General features: G+C 49.3%; 1 protein-coding gene across 3 annotated transcripts; it reads right to left on the reverse strand.

Annotated features, from left to right (window-relative positions):
• Positions 1–3,809: 3,809 nt before the first annotated feature.
• Positions 3,810–17,579, reverse strand: DBF4B (DBF4B-CDC7 kinase regulatory subunit). 3 transcript variants are annotated; one of them, XM_068919306.1, is made up of 11 exons: positions 17,355–17,579; positions 14,368–14,559; positions 13,165–13,215; positions 12,449–12,518; positions 11,391–11,461; positions 10,788–10,824; positions 8,864–8,906; positions 7,862–7,978; positions 7,477–7,603; positions 6,670–6,779; positions 3,810–6,095 (listed from the first exon to the last, which is right to left on the reverse strand). In XM_068919306.1, exons 1-11 carry the CDS (start codon positions 17,463–17,465, stop codon positions 4,691–4,693), a joined length of 2,334 nt encoding a protein of 777 aa, XP_068775407.1. In that variant the 5' UTR covers positions 17,466–17,579; the 3' UTR covers positions 3,810–4,690. The 3 variants fall into 3 exon arrangements, with proteins under 3 accessions (XP_068775407.1, XP_009683607.1, XP_068775408.1); XM_009685312.2 differs by lacking the exon at positions 17,355–17,579 and adding an exon at positions 16,941–17,344; XM_068919307.1 differs by lacking the exon at positions 17,355–17,579 and adding an exon at positions 14,666–14,774.
• Positions 17,580–17,619: the final 40 nt, after the last annotated feature.

Below are 17,619 nucleotides of genomic sequence, written 5' to 3' on the forward strand. Positions count from 1 at the left end.
ACCTTTCTGGATGAGTTTGGCAGCAGGAGATGGGGCTGGAGAATAGCCTGAGATAAGGCTGCAATGTTGGTTCAAGGCTCATCCAGGGGACAGGGCTGGAGACAAGCTACCTACCGCATAGCTCCGAGGTCGATCCAGGAGACGGGGCCAGGGGCAGGACAGGCGACAAAATCACAGAACCATTGAGGTTGGAAGGGACCTCTGAAGATTATCTAGTCCATCCCCTCCCCCCCGAAGCAGGGTCAACTGGAGCAGGTTGGACTGTGTCTATTTGCTTTCTGAGTTATCTCCAAGGATGGAGACTCCACAAGCTCTCTGGGCAACCAGTAACTGCAGGAAGACAAGCACACCTACAGCACAGCTCAGGCAAGTGCTGGATGCCCAGGCTTAAACAGAGCTCCTGGGCCTTCATGGGCAGAGGTGGGGAGCCTCAGGGGAAATAAAGCATATTAGTGCCCTCAGGGTGCTGGGAGGGCTGTCTAAGAGCTTGGCTCTGAGGGGGCAATCACAGAGCACAGAGCTTGGGGGGATTGCAGGGAGGCCCTGATGGTCTCTGAGCCTGGGCATCACACACGTGCTCTGCCCGTGGCCAGGTAGACAGCTCCCACCACAGGAACAAGGCTCTCTCAGCTGACTGAGCCATGACGCAGGAGCAAGGGCGCTCCACGAGAAAGCACACTGCAAAACACAGCATCCCTGCAAAGATGACCATGAGATGGTCCAACTCCCTTCCTTCCTGATGACCCGGGCAGGGGGAGCTGGGCTGGCAGGACATTGGCTGGTTGGCAAGGGGTGAGACCACACCTGTGAGGACCTGGCTCTGTCTCTGGGAGCTGGGTGCTCAATCCGTGGGTCCTGGTTCAATCTGGAGTGCCTTAACCCTGTAGCTGTCATATATGCAAGACTGAGGTACCAATACACATTTCTGGCTGCTCATCAGCTCCTGACCGACAGGGCCAGACGGATGCAGGATCCTTCTTGACCTCTTGGATAGTTGTGCTGGGCCACCTCGTGCTGTCCTGCCCTCCTCGGAGCCACGGGATGCTAGCAAGGAGGAAAAGAGGAGTGTGGAAGAGCAGCGTGAAGCCACGGGAGGCACTTGACATCTCACCTGCATCTTATGCCAGCTGCAAACCTACAACTGAATTTGGGGGCCGTTTCAGTGGCAGCCAGACTGCTGCCTCCCACTCTTCTGAGTTTCCTGCAGGAAAACTGGGCTCTGTTATCTGGGCACAGCCTTCTCTCAGGGGATGGGGATATTGCCCCAGGACCAGATTCCTGCAGGAGAAGGGGGTCCCAGGAGTGCTGGAGGGCTAAACAGGAGCAAGCCAGAGTGGTGGTGGCCAGGATCACCCCTGGTTGTCCATATCATCTGCAGTGCTGGACTGACGTGGCTCGTGTGCTGCACAAGTGGGTCAGTGCAAAACCTCCTGGGGAGCAGCAGCCACCTCTTTTCCTCTGAGTATAAATGAGAACATCTTGGCTCCAGGCTGGACTGAGCCAGAGGCTCATTTAAAATAGATCTGCTCGCCTTCCTTCACCTCGCCTGGCTGCAGCACAAGCAACCCTGGCAGAGAAAGCCCTAGAGAGCATCATGTTGGGGTTGACCTCAGCTGAGCTGTGGTCAAGCCCCTAGAAAGGACTAAGATGGGGGGTCCTGAGCCCTAGCCCCCCCCCCTTCACTCCCCAGCCCTCACACTCCTCCAGCGGAAATGATTTTGCATTTAAACATTTTTGATCCATGAAATGGAGAAATGAATTAATTCCGTTTCTCCATTTCATTTTACCACCTCAGCTGAATTCCTCCTGAGTTGCCTCAGGGATAGTTGCTTCTGCAGCAGCTGGACCTGCTGCCTCTCGCTCCATCATGCTGCCAGTGAGGACCTGGCTCCATCCTCCACGGGGTTGCTAGCAACCAGGAGCCACGTTGAGTCCCGTACCTCATGCCACCTCCTCTCAGTCCAGTGGGCATTGCCAGGCCAGGGCTCTACCCCACCTTCCCCTTCCACCCCCTGCCTGCTCGGTGATGTTAGAGTTAGGATTGTGAGGAACCCAAGGAAATGATTCCCTGCACTGTAGCACCCAGACTATCCCTCCAGACAAGGAGAGCTGCAGGGAACTCGGGAGCCACATGAATTATGCCCTCAGCATAGTCTCAGTGCAGGGTGGGACTAGCTGTTGCTCTTGCACTGGATTCCTTCTCCCAAGCACCTGCCCTCTGGATCTGCTCCCACCTTCCCCTGCTCCCACCAGGACTCACGTGCCTGCTGGTAACAAAAGCCTTGGGGTACCTGGTTGTAGCTCTGCAGCACAAATGCAACAGCAAAAGCACCTGCCTTGCTTTGCCTTGAAGTTTGTTGAGTATTTTAAGCAGTGACTCACGTTATTTCAATGGGCACCCTCCCCACACACTCCAAAGACATACTAAACAATGGTTGCTTTGCTTTTCATCTCAAAGCCCCCGTTATTGTGCAAAAGGGGGTCAAAAGCATTTAGAAGTGGAAGTGAAGGCAGAACAAGGGAAGGATGGGCCCAGGATTGTAGAGCAGAGAGTAGGAGAGCAGAATTAGCCCCAGCTCTCCTAATTTCCACTTCCCAAATCCTGCTGATCACCTCTTATCATCAATGCTTTGCAGAACGTTAATGAATTAAAACCTGCAGCAGCTCTGGGTGGCAGGCTAGCCTCAGCCTGACTTTCACTGAAGAGGAGCTGCCAAGGGGGTCATGCTCAGGCTAGGCCCTCACTTCCACCCCCTCATCCTCTGCTCAGCCTTTGCCAAGCACCTCTGTAGTAGGGCACACGTGCGCACGGGGGATCTGGGCGCACGGGGGCTGGTGTGCGTGCACTCAGGGAAATCTCTCCCACTCTGTTTTGTCAGACAGTTGCATGGGAGAACTCAAGGCTGGGAACAGACTCCAGGAAACTCAGATCGTCTCCTCAGCCACACTGTGGCAATTTAATCCAGCTGAGGGCTGCTGAATTACACGCATCAATTGGCGCTTTTCAAAGCGCCGCAACATCCAGCAGTTAGTTTACTGGACAGAGAAAAGGGGCCAGGCCTGGGCTGTACCTGCTGTGGGACAGGAGGACAGAGGCAGGAACCAATGCTGATACACCTGTTTCACACCCAAACTTCCCCCAGCAAGGGTGGCTAGACCAGCCTTACACACCTCCACCACATAAAGCTTGGCAGAGGTGTACTTCAGGGCAGGCAGGGATTTGAAGCAAGTGACCTGCCATCTGCAGGCCTCTGGCTTCCTCCACACAAGAGCAAGCAAGAAACACAGCAATGATTTCTGGCTGAGACAAGGAACCTGCAGCACCAAGCACGGCTCAGCTGACCTAGCACTAGCCAGGGTAGTCTACACTTCAGCAAGGATTGCAGGGCCTCCAACCCAAGAGAGGCAGCCTCTCCCAGGACCCTCCTGGCCCATCCTGGGCATGAGGAGTGCCCTGGGCAGGGAGCAGGACAGTGACGATTAAGAGGAGGGGCTGCAGCAACAAGGTGGATGGGTATTTTTCAAAAAGTGTCTACGCCATCTGCCAGATGATAGCAGGCAGACACTGAGCAGGTTTCTGGCAACAGCTTCCCTCAACCTACTGACCACATTCCTACGCATCACCCATGTACTGGGTGATGTTATGCAATTAGAGCCACTGCTGACTCTTATTGAGCCTGATACCCACCCTCACCCCCAGGTCCTTTTCAGTAAGGCTTCTACCCAGCCACTGCCTACCTTGTGCCAATTTGTTTCGCCCTATTTTGAGTTAGCTGCACTCAGGCCACCAAATAAGTTTTAGCCAGCATATAGCACAACAGTATCCCTTTTTTCAATTTTATTTCAAAGTTTAAAAGACTGCTAAAAAACAATTTAGGACTAGTTACAGTTATCTGTAGCTACTCACAAAGATATCCAACAAAACCCCAAACCATATGAAGAACGCAGATCTTGCCTCCATGGCCCTCCTCCCCCCATCTCTCCAGTACCAAAGACTGGAGAAGAGAAGGAATGGGCTGGGCTCTCTGAATCTGGAAGAGCAGATAGCATATTCCTGCTGAATACTTACTTCTAGAGGAAGAGCATCTTGCCAGCAGCCTGGCGAGGAGTTAAATGAGGCTACCAGGTATAAACGTTACCAAAGAGGAGGAAAGATCCCAGACCCTATCAGAGTGGCTAAATCACTGGATTACCTATTGGTTCCCAACAGGAGAGCTGTATAGTTTCAGACCTTGAATGACTGCAGAAGGAGGAAGCATTTATCACCCCATCCTGCCAAGGCTGGGATCAAGAGTTGGTTTCCAAATTCACCCCGCTGCAGTATGTTTACCTCACAGATCTAGGGAAACATAGCCACTAACAGAGCTGTGACTTGTAGCCGCTGGCATTTTTCTTGCCTGATTTTCTGGAGGAAAGTTGCTCCCCTGGATGTCAGAGGCTAGGGAAACCAGCACTGGACAAACATGCTTCACACCAGTGAGGTGTCAGCACATCTCAACCCTCAGGCTCAGCCCAAGCTGTCTGCAGTGACTGGAGGAGACCATGCACCTGACTGTCCTCACTCCAGGTCTCAGCTGTACCTCCTGGACCTGACTGTTCCCAGCCCTGACAGGGAGGGTGGTTTGTCAAGTCCCTTTCCAGCCATTTCACAGCTCCCAGTAAGGGCCCAGAGAACAGCCAGGAGCTGGTTTTAACTAGCCCAGCTGCCAAGAGAGGTCTCAGATATGGGGAAAGAGGCTCCTTCGGTCTCTGTGCAGCAGTTCCAGCAGTTCTTGTCATCTTTGCCTGCCCAGTCAAGCTCTGACTTCCGCTTCAGAACTGAGCGGAGCTGAGACTCATACCCACTGTCCCTTACACTGACACATGTCCTTTGGAGCAAGTCTCTGTCCACAGGCAGAATCCTTTTGCCCCGGACACCTGTTAATGTGGAGAACAGTTGGATGTCCCAGTTTGACTCAGAAAAAGCTGTCCTGAAGTCAAGGTCAGCCTGCGTGTTGGGCGGAAGAGGCAGAGGGAGCCCATGGCCAGGAGTCAGCTCTTTGCTGTGGCCTGGGAGGTCAGGTAGTTCAGGGGCTACTTTCTCTGCTGCTCTGACACACAGCAAGTGGCAACATCTGGCTTCAGCCACAGGCAGGTTTTGGGAGGGCAGCTGGCCAGCAGGACAGCTGGTCTTGCTCACTGTAGAGGTCCTGTACACCCTCAAGTGTGGATGGTCATGATCTGGAGTACTTCCATCCTCCTCTCTGAGCTGCTTCCCATGGGAACTTGTGTTCACTCTACTCCAGTCATACTGGCTGACAGTGCTTGCTGCAGGCGTCTCTGTGGGATCAAAACCCACAGAGACAGCTTCAAGGGAAGCCAGCTGTGTTGCAGGGTCCCCAGGGTCCCCACACATGCACAGCTCCAAAGCAGGGGAGCTATGAGGTCTGGTGGAGAGCTCTGTGCTTAAGGGCAAGCAGCCAGCCTGTGCCACACTGAGCAAGTCCAGCTCAGATATCTGTCCTGCATCCTGCACATCCATCCCACCATCCACTGGGCTTGTCCGCTCATATCGAGAGGGGGTACCATCCAGCTCCAGTCTGGGCTTCTTTCCTACATGGGTGCTCTGTCTGGAGAGCAGCTGGCGTTTCCTGGAGACAGGCAGTACTTGCTTGGGCCTGTCAGCCATCTCCTGCATTTGCTGTTTATGAGGTTCAGATGAAGATGCAATTGTTTTTCTGACCTGAGCAGTCTCTACATGGGTCTGCTGGCCCAGGTTAGGAGCCAACCCTGAATTTGTGCTCCCCACCACAACAGATCCCTCTGTGGTGTCCTGCACAGCACAGACCCCTCTGGTGAATCCTGTTCCAGCAGGCAGCCCCAGAAAGCACTTCTCAGACAATCCCCTTCCTTCTCTGAGATTACTAACCCTGTTACTGGGCTGGTGAGTGGAGCGTTCCTTCATCTTCAGGCCAGGATCAGCCTCTGCATCAGTAAACAGTTCCACAGGAGCCTGCTGTCTCTCCTTTCCCAGCTCTGCTGTCACCATCTCATTTCCTCTGGTGACTTGTGCTTGAGGCACTAAGTGTTCATCTGTCAGGCACGAACATGGCACCCTGAGAAGAAGCATCAGTTAACACTCGCTCTCTCTAGCCTCAGGAACTCTTTCCTCCAGGAAGACAAAACACTTTCTGCAGTGCAGTGTGTTTGAGGCCCTTGCTCAGGAGGCAGTAAGAAAGTTTAGACAGGTATCCCTCATATCACCACTGGCAGAGGAGACAGCCAGCACAGACTTGACAGCTGGAGGCCTGGGCACAGGAGTGCTACAGGGTATCAGGGTTTGTGTTAGACATGGGGACAGAAAACAAGGACCCAGCTGTCCTTTCCAGTTTAAAAGGCCCTAGAAATCCACAGGGATTTCATGAAGCAGACGAACTCAACTCAAAGAAGAACATTTCCCACAGCTCATCTAAACCTTGCCTGGCAAGTGCCAGGCTATTCAGTAACAAGCCACTTCTGCAGGGTCATTCCAAGCCCTCTGCTTCCTGCTGGGAGATTTCCTGGTGTGGGGAATGAAGTAGGAACTAGTGCCACAGTAGCATGGAGATTCAGATCCTGTTACTGTGACAAGGCCATGCAGTAGCATACTGCCTTGTTGCTCCAGGAGTTACAAGGTACAGAGAGACTTACTTGGCCGACTGTTCTGCAAAGTTGTTGGTGAGCTGTGAAATAACGTGATCCACAGGGGCATACTGAGAGTCGTCCCGTGCAAACTGTTTGTGCTGGGGGCTCTGGAGATGCTGGAAGGTGGTAAAGGCCCTCTTAGTAATACCTACGGTTTCACCGGAGGGAGATTTGCAGTAACAGCCACCTCCCACAGCTTAACAGACTGGAGGGCAAACAGTCTTTACACCAAATAGGGCTGTTTGGAAGCAGATTTGGGAAACGTAGGCAACACCGTTACCCCAGGATGCTTACAGTGAATGTTCTGTTCCCATAGACACCTACTGATGAGGAGGTTGCGTCTGTATCTAACAGCAGCCTACGGCTTTTCCCAGCAGCTACTAAAAACGCAGACTCCAAATATGTATGTCTATCACTAAAGGCTGGGCTCTAAAAGCCACCCCATTTGGCATCTCCTAGGAGATGAAACCCCCTTCCTACTTTTTAAAATCAGCTTATGTGCCCCAACTGGCATGGAAGACGCTTCCCACTTTGCGGCCCAGGTAACAGAACAGTCCTCAAGGCTCTCCCACCAGAGACGGGTATATCGTGCTTCCACCTTCAAAACCATTACTTGCACAACCAGGAGGTCTAAGCATAGATGTACTACGGCTTTCATCTGTAAGACTGATCTTACCAGGATATCAGGAAGGCTGCACATATAAAAATCTGCCTTCCTTCTAAAAGGGTCTATATCAATAACAGACATATCACGATAATTAAGTGGTCAAGTGGGCCCCACTGGGTTTTACCAGGTTCCAGGGGAACCCTTACCTTTTGCAACTCTTCAAAGGTCTCTTGGCAGCACTCACAAAATCCCTTCTTCCTCTTTGGCACAGTGACTGGTGTGGACTGGGGGCTCTTCTCCCCGTCGCTGCGCACTGGACAGCCCTCCACATCCCTGCAAGGTAGCAGCAAAGATCTTCCCTGCTCACAGCGGAGCTGCAGCAGCAGGCACCCAGATCCCACATAAAGGCCAGGGATGCTTTAAGCTACAGCTGTTTAACCTGGAACAGCATCGGTGGCAGCTGCAGGGACCCACAGGGCTCCTTTTGCCATCATCCAGAAGATAAGTGCTTCTCTAAACCCCAGGAACTTGCAGGGCAACAGCTATCATGGGAATTGCTTAAACTCTTGCACAGAAGTAGCTACAACCTACCTGGCCCTGCAAGAATTCAAGAGGCTTTTCAGAGGCTCAAATGGGCTGGAGCTTTTAGGTGCCAGGAAGTTCAGGTCAGGAAAGCTTTTGAACTGGTGATGGAAGGGTCGGAATTGCCTGGAAAAAGCAGATCAGGACATCACATTTCTGACAGTGACAACATGGTCAGAGTTGTCATCCCTCCCTCAGAGGGGTTCAATGCATTGACTCATTTATAATGGGACACTGGCCATTGCTGTCTTTCCGTTTGGCTGCTCCAGAGATTCCACATTTCTTACTGGGGCAGGAAAGTACTAAATCCAATTCCTGATATGGCATTGGGGTGAGGGATGCTTTGGACAGAAGGCAAGCTTGCCTGCTCAGCTAAAAAACCCACTTTTCACCCCCAAGGCACGTCACCGGCAGCTAGCGCAGTATTTTCAGTTAAACAGAAGCATGGGAAAGTTCAAGTTCCCAGACGACATCTCTCTTCTTTGTGCTTTATTACATGCAGCATGAAAAACCTAGTATTTGACCCTGCAGCTGCCTTAAGTGTTATCTTCAGAATAATTAGTGCTCTAGATACTGTTAGAGTTTCAGAGGTAGAACACTACAGAGATCAGATCCCCTTGTGCTGGATGCTGTAATCAAGTTACAGGCCCTAACCTCATGCACTTCAGTCTATTTCCCCATTTCAGAGGGCTCAAGCAGATTAAGTGACCTGCCCAGGATCACACACGGAATCTGAGTAAGGAAGTAAACTCTTATCACGCCTTGCTTAGCGCCTTTCTTCTGACATATGAGCCACCTAGATTATTTCTCTGAACCCCATTTGCCTCCTCTAGAAGGGTGTCAGCTTCCCGGTGCTTGAAAGAGTCTTCAAAGATGACATGCTTTGCCTTGTGGACAAAAATATTCACTGCCCCTCATGTAAGGGACAGAGCAGGTAAAGGACTCCCCTCCCTAGGAGCCCTTGAAGTTTTAATATAGTTTGGCTGTGATATTTAGAAAAGTCTGATTTACCTGCTCTGGTCTTCAACCTTCAGAAAAGGTGCCTTCAATTTTCCTGCCAGAAAGAGAGTTGGTTAGAATTTACCCTGGCCAAACTCTCTATTTTATCATTCATTCCCTAATTGAATTGGGCTCTAGAGCCCAGCTCATCAGTATTTCTACCACCTGTGAATGCCAAGTGCTAGCTAAGCACAGCTAAGATGGAATCCAGAAAACATCCAGAAAATTTGGGTAATCTACAGCAGCCTCATCTCCAGAGTACTCTGTAGGCTGACCAAGGCCTGAAGGCAGTACAATAGTGGACTCTTTCCACTATTAAACTTGGAAAGAACATCCAGCTTCTCCCTGGACCTTAATGCAACAGCCTGGAGTTCAGAACAGCTCAGACCAGGGCTCTTAAGTCTAGGAAAGCTGTGAGAGCTAAGAGCTGCTGGAGAAAAACCAACGTTCACTTAGCATGCTATATAGTCAAGCCTGGCATGAGAATACCGCTAAATAGCAATGTCTGGCCTCAGCTTCGTCCCTGAGGAAGGCAAACAAGCAGCTATGTTTCTTACAGAGAAATATATTAAGGGAGCTGAAGAAAACCTCAGCAGTGCATTTGGTGAAGAAGTTCAGAGCCAGGCAGATGAATCCCAGCAGATCACCAGGCTGGGAGAAGATGCTACGTCCCTCCTGTCTGACAGGCTTGTTCAACTCACAGGTGATAACATTTTAGTCAGCCTGGAAATCTTAGTACAGATGCAATTTAAAAAACAAACTAAAAAATACCATGCACCGAGGTACCATCAGTGGGCATCTGCCTGACCCTGACACCAATACTCTGGTGTCTCCCTCATTGCCTCTAAAGAGGGAGAGGCTTTGTTTTCTTGCAATCCTGGAGCTCAAACCTATTTTCTCCAAACAAACTTTAACCTTGATCTCTGGAAAGGCTGAGTCCACCTGCCCCCACTAACAACAGTTCCTCAAGTCTCATCCCGAGCTTGCATCAAAGGTACTGTTACAATGCTGAAATAGTTATTTAAAGATAGGATCAATGTTTTCACATAAATGCTGCCAGTGCTTGGCACTTCTGAAAGTAAAGCCTCATTTAAGGGCCTAAATAGAACCAAGACTGGTGTGCAGGTCCAAAGCTCTTATGGCAGAGTGCTGAACAGTGACAAACAGTTCAGCTGTCAAGTCCCCAGGCAGAGCTCAGAGCGTGCCACAACTTAGAGGTCTTAGCTTGCAGCAGACCATCTGGCTGACAGCTTTGTGAGTCTCTTTTTACAACCTTTACCCCAAACTGGAAAATAACCTTCTAAGTGTCCCACACACAATCCAGGTTAGAGTTCAATCTGAGGTATTACTGAACTCTGAATTACTGAATTTGCTCTCCCATAGGCCAAATCAGTCAGAAACTGCTTTATGTCACTGGAGCAAATTCCAGTACCACAGTTGGCTCTGGTCTAATTGCAGATGAGAATGCAATTAGATGAGAACCTGTTTCCCCTCCCCCCCCGCCTTAGAAGGGTTAGCCCTAGATTGGTGTCTCAGCAGTATACTTCAGCCTAACAGAAGTGAGTGGGTTGTGAGGAACACGCTCTCCTCTCCAGGAGACATTATTATTCAAGACTTAGTTTGAACCAGTGGATGCAACATGCAGTGCCAGCAGCACAGTTCTTAGGCACCTCAGGATTCTGGGAGTTGAGTTGCAAACTGTTCATGGGATTTTTTAAAAACAGTCCCTGAATCAAAGGCATAATATTCTTAGCTGTTTTAGGAGGCTGTAGCTAGATTCAGAGAAGGAGTTACAAAAACAGTTCAAGAGAAACTGCTTTAACAGTTATCAGACTTTGAAAATCCATCTGAAACTTCAACAAACCAAATTCTAAATGAGGCTTCTTCAAGCAACTCTGCATTTGAGTGCAAATGGGAACACAGCTTCCAGGCCTACCTTTGCGAACTTCTGATCCAGAGGCAAGGCTTTTTGCCTAAAGGAAAGAGTGACACATTTAGTATAGGAGCCAGCGCAGGCAGAACTGTAATTACTGATCCCAGAGCAGCAAGTTGAGATTACAGTAGTCTCACCCACCTCTTCAGAGCTCCTGCATCACAAACTATTGCCTCCCCCTAACACTGGGTCTCCCAGTTATCTAGAGTCGCTTTAAATATGATATACAGGTGGGATAGGCCATAAGATCAGAGAGTATCTTCTCACTGGTCTTTCCAATGCTTTAAAAAAAAGTTCAGAAAGTCAATGTACTAGTTGCATATGATCTTGGTTTTTACTGTCAGTCCCTTATGAGTCAAAACTTGGTACTAGCTGTGCTACAAATGAGCTAATAGCTACCTCCTTCTCATCTGTTTTTATACCTACTTTATAAAAGGAAAAACCTTTTGTCATCTACATCAATGAGCAGAAGTAACAAAGTACCTGATGTTGAATCAAAACCTAGGAGATCACTCTGCTTATTAGCCCATAAAGAGCTAGAAGGATTGGTTAGAGCTATTGTGGGATCCCGAGAGCCTCAAACTGGGCAAGAGTTAGATCAGTTACCTCTGTCTTCTGGCTCCATTTCCTTGCTCCCGAGATGGCATGCAGCAGCTGTTGAGCATATGACAGCATTTCTGTGCAGGTGGGATGTCAAAGAGTCATAGCTGAACAAGACAAGGTGAGATGTTCCTCCTCCTGCCTATCTGCAGAGGATCACTGCATGCAGTGCCCGAGCCTGCCATCATCTGGCAAATTGTCACTACTACACAGTCGATTCTACCAAAACGAAGCAAGAAAAGGTTCTGAGGGAAGGCTCCCCCTTTACTCTTCAGCAAAGAAGGAGGAGGATGGTGCAAGTCTCTGTGGAAATTAGATGCTTTTTAGAATTAAAAAAAAATTAGAAGTTTTGCAGTAGATGGACCAGACCTTGGTGTTTGAAAGCCCTGTCAGACTTGCAACACTGCTCCAAGTTCAGCAGAATTGGCTGCTCAGGAACATGTAGCAGTAGCAGCCTCCATAACACACCCGGACAAGTTCAGCCATGCCTGTATGTCACTGTCAGCAGACACTCAGGAGCCTTTTACTCCAGGCCTACTATTAGAATCACATCATCCGTCTTCTCCTGTCACTCCCTTCCCATTTGCCACAGAGACGGGAAGCTCCTTCCAACACAGATCCTCAAACATCAGCACTTCCTAATTAAAACAACTAAATCCTGCCATTGCTGTTAATTGACCTGGAAGTAGAGATCAAAAGAACGGTCTGCCTGGAACACACCCATGCACTGACCAAGCTATGGACTTCTCATAGTATTATACCTACAATATTTTATAACATACTTAATGTTTCCTATTGTATGTAGGACAGCACCATGTAATTAATGACATTTAATTAAGGACATATGAAAAGCTAATCTGGTTTTTGAAGGTCAGACCTAGCTAGCTACAGCCAGGACAGGATCAGTCAAGTACTAGGAAGAAGAATTTGCAAAGAATACCATATACCACACTCACCACATGTATTCTATTCTACCTGTCTTTAAATCACTGATTTAACCTAAATTCCAATAATAAATTACCTAAATTCCAGAACCTAAATTCCAATAATACAGAGAAGGATACCATCGATGTGCAAGATCTGGACTCCCCACAAACGAGCATTGGCCAGGATACCGTTGCCACTGCAGCTGTCCTAAACAAACAAGAGAGTGTTTTGAGCTGTAGCTTTCTCAGAGATGACTGTGTGAGTGTACAAAACTCTAAATCTAGTTTAGTGGGGTTTTTCTGTTGCTCAGTTGCCAGACCAACATGTCAGTGTTATTAAAATATGCTTCAAGGCACAGCAGAAAAGGTTACAACTCATGCTTTTATCTACCCCAAATCAACAGCAGCATCTAGTTCATATTTTTAATTCCTGCTATAACATGAGCTTCCAAGGTGTGCACCAAGATCCTCTTGGCTGCTGCGATATCAGTGTAAAGACTCCAGAGGAGCCTTTTGCCCCCACTATGTGGCTTTAATTCTTCCTAAGCTAAAAATGCTTCTAACAATGGTCTTATGTGAATAATTCCCTTGTGTTGAGCAACCAGACCCCTGCAACATGCCTTAGAAGTAGCTAACATGGAAGGATGAAATGGCTCTGTGAAGAATAGTGTCTGGGAACACTGCACAACACTCTACGGAGCCACAGGTGACTGTTTCATATCTTTGCCAGCCATACTGTCTGCTTCCTTTGACAGTCAGGCACTCTGAAGGAATGGCTGCCACTACCCTGGCAATGCTCAGCAGTACTTTGAACGTATCCAGTTAGAGAAAAAGCCTACCCACGTGGTGCCTACCTGATTCTTCATGGCCTTCTGCAGCAGTTCCTTTCCCCGGCTGATCAGGGCCTGCAGAAGAAAGAAGCCAAGTAAGGTGCTGAAGCCAAGAGCTGCCAGGCAGTAGCAAGCTGTGGACAGAACACCGCTGCCCGTTACAAATGATTTCTAGTGATAAGCACTCTCTGCTGGAGAGAGGAATCTAGCCAGGACTTCATTTCAAAGACAGCAAGCCTCAGTATTCCCAGGGATCCAAAAACCACAAAGGCACCCTTTGCACTGAGCAGCCATTCAGCCAAGGCTCAGGTTTTACTGAGCAACACTGAAAGCTCCAGAGTGATCCAAGAGGAAGCCACACCTTAGCTTTGAAGCTCCATGTACCACATCCCATCACACTGCCAGCATTAGAAAAATCCTTGCCAGGCCTTTCCTGAGAAGAGGATCCCTTTTGCTAGCCTATGATTTGGTAGATTGCAGCAACAAGGTTAAGCTCTTTGTAAGACAAGTGGATGGTGCTGTGAGCAAGGGCAGGGGACCAAGCGCATCTGAGTGAAGCCTCTGACATCAGTTCAGGCGTCTTCAAGAGGTGCCGTGCTGTAAGTGGTCCAGATCCAGCTGGCAGAGATGCCTGCAGCCTAGATTGGGGTAACCTGGCTCTGCCAGCATTGCTACTCTCCATAGTCACAGCTGCCACTGAACCCTGCATTCTACGCAGGGCACGGATTTTGGCCACAAGTATCACTGATCAAAAAGCCCAGCTCAGGCAGGGTGAACAACACCTACAGAAATCCCTTCTTGCAAGCTGAACGTCCAGATCTCCTCCCAGATTACAATTGCTCTGCTCTGTCTGTGAGCACACATCCACAGCCTGCAACAGCTCTGAGCCAGTTTTAACTTTCCACACCTCTGGTCTTTCTAGATGCATCTTTGCAGCAGGACAGATTACCTGTTCTGCTGGAAAACCAACCAAGTCTTGTATTTCCTTTGCCATTTGAGTAGGTGCCCTTTTACTAGCTCATTGCTGTGACATGCACTTTGGGGTCACAATGATTCACAAATGCAAGGAACATTAGTACAAATATAAATAGTCAGGCTAGGACAAACACAACATGATTGCTCAGAGCAGAAACAATGCCCTTCTGCCACTGGTCTCGGGTTCTACACTCTACCCAGCCTTTGGGTCAAACCTTGAGGTGGCCTAACCATAGGTCTTATAGCTCTTACGGTGTCTGGTGGCTTCTGGTGAGGTCTGGTAGGGTTCCCTTTGGAGGTAGAAGGCACTGGGCTCTTAGCTTTTGCACCCTCTGAGGCAACGTTGCTCCACTTCTCAGTTTGAGTCCTGGCCTTGTCTCGTTTGGCCTCTTTGCTGCTGGAAACCACATAGCTGACTTCTTTACTCAGGAAGCTTTCGGTCACCTGGAGCCAAAGACAGAACAGTGCTAGCTCTAAAACCTTCCAACAGCTCTGGGATTTGAAAGAGTCCTGCTGAGCAAGAACTACTGCCTTTAATTGACCCACTCACTGCTAAGGGGCTACTGAATGTACTCATCTTTACAAGTAGCTTTTTCTTCCATTCCCAGAAGGAGAGGCGATCCTGTGATGATCAGTTAACACTTCCTATAGATAACAAACTGCAAATAATCAGAGTCTTCAGATTGAGACTTCCTTGACAGGATGCTGTCTCATCTCATTTACTCTTTGAACAATAATTTCACAAAAAAGCAAGGGCCAGTTTTTCAGGCATTCAGTTTCTATTAGTTACTTAACCAGCAATCAGCTTCAGAGAGCTGAGTATCCAACATCAATCCCCTTTGAGACATCTGGGTGTGAGTCTTGACATTACACAAATTGCCAGTTTCCTGTTCATATTGGAACAGCTTGTCCTGGGCCCTGAGAGCACTCCAAGCATCTCCTGCTCCAGGAACCACATCATTCCCCTTCACAAGTCAGCAAGCCTCGTAACACTGAGAAGGGAAATTTGTGGCAGCAAGGCACTGATCTGGACGTCTGGGACATAATCCCATAGACAGGACCATTCTATTAGAAGATGGCTCTATATCCTTCTCACTGAGGAAACCCTTCAGCAACTGGAACTTTGAAAGGAAAACTATAGCAGAAGGCAGTTATTTATTAAGGTAGCCAGATCTGCGATAAGAGCTACGCAGGTATTTGATGTAGAGTGAAGAGGCAAAGAAAGCCAACAAGTGAGAAAATGACCCTGGAAGTGATGCACCAGCGTGGAAGAGCTCTACTGTTAAGAGAATCAGTAAGAATCTGGCAAAGCAAGTACAAAGCAAACAGCTGGCACAAGCACTTCCATGTAGGACAGGGAACAGAACTGGAAAGCCAAAACATACACTTTTGTCCAAAATAGTGTGTAGAAAAGCTAGAAGCCCAAGAAAGACTGAAAAATCAAAATGCCCGATTTAGGATAGTAACAATAGGCATATCAGAAGTTCAGTAGAAGGAAGACAGTCATGGGACACTAACACAGAGGTACGAAGCATACAGGAAAGACAGAAGGCTGAACAGTTTGAAACCAAGTCTGCTAAACAAGCTAGTTCTGTTGAGTTACAGAATCCCTACAGATTGAGATCCCAGGCCCACATATGAGAAGTGCCATAAGATACATTATTGGCTGCCCTGCTAACACTGGGACTTATGCTACAGGAGATCAAGGACGCTGCAAGCACAAAAAGGAGTAAATCAAAGTCTCCCAGTCTAGATAATGCTCCAGTGTATCCTGAGTTTAAGATACCACATGCAAGTCAGAGACCATAAGATGCTCTTGAACAATGGACAGTTTTAGAGACAACCTGGTTTCAGACATTAGTACTGAAGAGCTGTTTTACAGATGGTAGCCATGGTATACACACATTCATCATCTCCACAGGAGCAAGAGAAATGAGAACTTCATTACTCTGAAATACAGCCCACCATGAGAGGGCAGCAACACAAGAGGATGCTTGGTAAGAAGCTACAGGGAGAGTCAAAAAGCTAAAATTATTTTCAAGTGGCGTGTCAGCTACACAGAGAAATAGCTGACAACTCAGTGCAAGCGTTTCTCATTGGATTTGAAAGTGCACAGCTAAGTAAGAGATGCCAGAAAAGGGAGATTATCCTTCAAAACGTTGAAGGCATGTCCAGATGAGGATCAAAAAAAAAAAGCAAGTCAAGCATGATGTGATAGTAAAAGGGAAAAAATTGGAAGTCAGATTCCCCAAGAGCCTATACAGCCAGCACACGATCCTGATGTTAGACCAACAGCAGCAACAAGAACTAAATGAAGATTTTTACATCAACTTGTAGCATTGAAGAACTTAAGGAAGTTTTGGAACATGCAAGAGAGAATCTGCCTCAAACTGAGGGAGATACTAAAATAGTCTGAAAACAAACAACAGCTATTTGGATCCAGTAACAATTATTAGAATGGGTCCAGATACCTTTTTTGAGAAAGCCATGTGAAAAGTCAACAACTACGTGACAAAAGAGACTTAGCTGGTTTGAATGTCAGAAAACATTTGAGGTCTCTCAATTTCCTTAAAAAATTAAGTTGCCCTAGACTGTGTTGGGGCACCACCATGACCAGATAACTAATTACCACTGCTGAACAGGCAGTTCTCATAGTGGACAGTCACCAGCAAACTCAGACAGGACTAAGCTATTCAACACCCCTGTAAGCGACAGGGAAAAGGTTAGTAGCAGGATGGCCAAGCTGGGTTGAACTGAGAACAGGCACCTAGGAAATAGAAGAGCAGTAGAGTGAAAGCTATTTTCTTTGGTGAATCACCTCTCACCTGGAAAGTGACGGATTAGGAGCTCACCAGCGCAAGCCACAGAGAAGGAAGGGGCTTTAGAAGTTGCTGTAATGAAACCAAGCCAACACCGGGAGCAACCAAACCAATGCTGATTCAAGAACTCGGAACAAAGCCGAGGGCACTGCAGTCCAGCTGGTTACACGGTTCACCCGCGGGGGCACAGGGGCCTGTCCCGGGGCCAGGGAGGACAAGAGACCGGCACGAGGGGACGGAAAGCGGCCGAGACGAGAGCAGAGAGGGCCAGGAGCGCCCTGAGCCCCGGGACGAGGGACACCGGGAGCCCCCGCACCCCGGAGGGGCCGGGGGGGAAGGGGCGGCCCGGCCAGGCCCCGGCAGCCTCCCTCCACCCGCCGGCCGGCGCAGGCCCCATAAGCCCCCCCGGCCGCAGCTCACCCCGCCCAGGTGCCGGATGGCCTCCGCCAACTCCCGCGCGCTCCGCCCGCTCGGCACGTCCAGGTAGAAGGATTTCCCGCGCAGCGGCCGCGCCGCGGCCGAGCCTGCCATGGCGGCCTGGGGCAGACGGGCCGCGAGGCGCCCCGCTCCCCGCCCACACGGCCCGACCGGCCCCGGCACCTCGCAAGCTACCAACACCTCCCTCCCCCCCGTTTAAATTTCCTCCCGCCCCGCCCCCTAACGGCGGCGGGCTACGGCGGCCGCA

Source organism: Struthio camelus, chromosome 25, assembly GCF_040807025.1.
Source record: "Struthio camelus isolate bStrCam1 chromosome 25, bStrCam1.hap1, whole genome shotgun sequence".
Taxonomy (NCBI): domain Eukaryota; kingdom Metazoa; phylum Chordata; class Aves; order Struthioniformes; family Struthionidae; genus Struthio; species Struthio camelus.

What these genes read in the sequence shown, in the direction of transcription:
- DBF4B (XM_068919306.1), bottom strand. Translation starts at nt 17,465, where the DNA reads ATGGCAGGCTCGGCCGCGGCGCGGCCGCTGCGCGGGAAATCCTTCTAC. An exon ending in ACCAGAAGCCACCAGACACC is followed by an intron (nt 13,216 to 14,367) that starts GTAAGAGCTATA and finishes TTTCTTCTGCAG; the next exon opens with GCCCTGATCAGCCGGGGAAA. An exon ending in AGAAGGCCATGAAGAATCAG is followed by an intron (nt 12,519 to 13,164) that starts GTAGGCACCACG and finishes TTGTTTGTTTAG; the next exon opens with GACAGCTGCAGTGGCAACGG.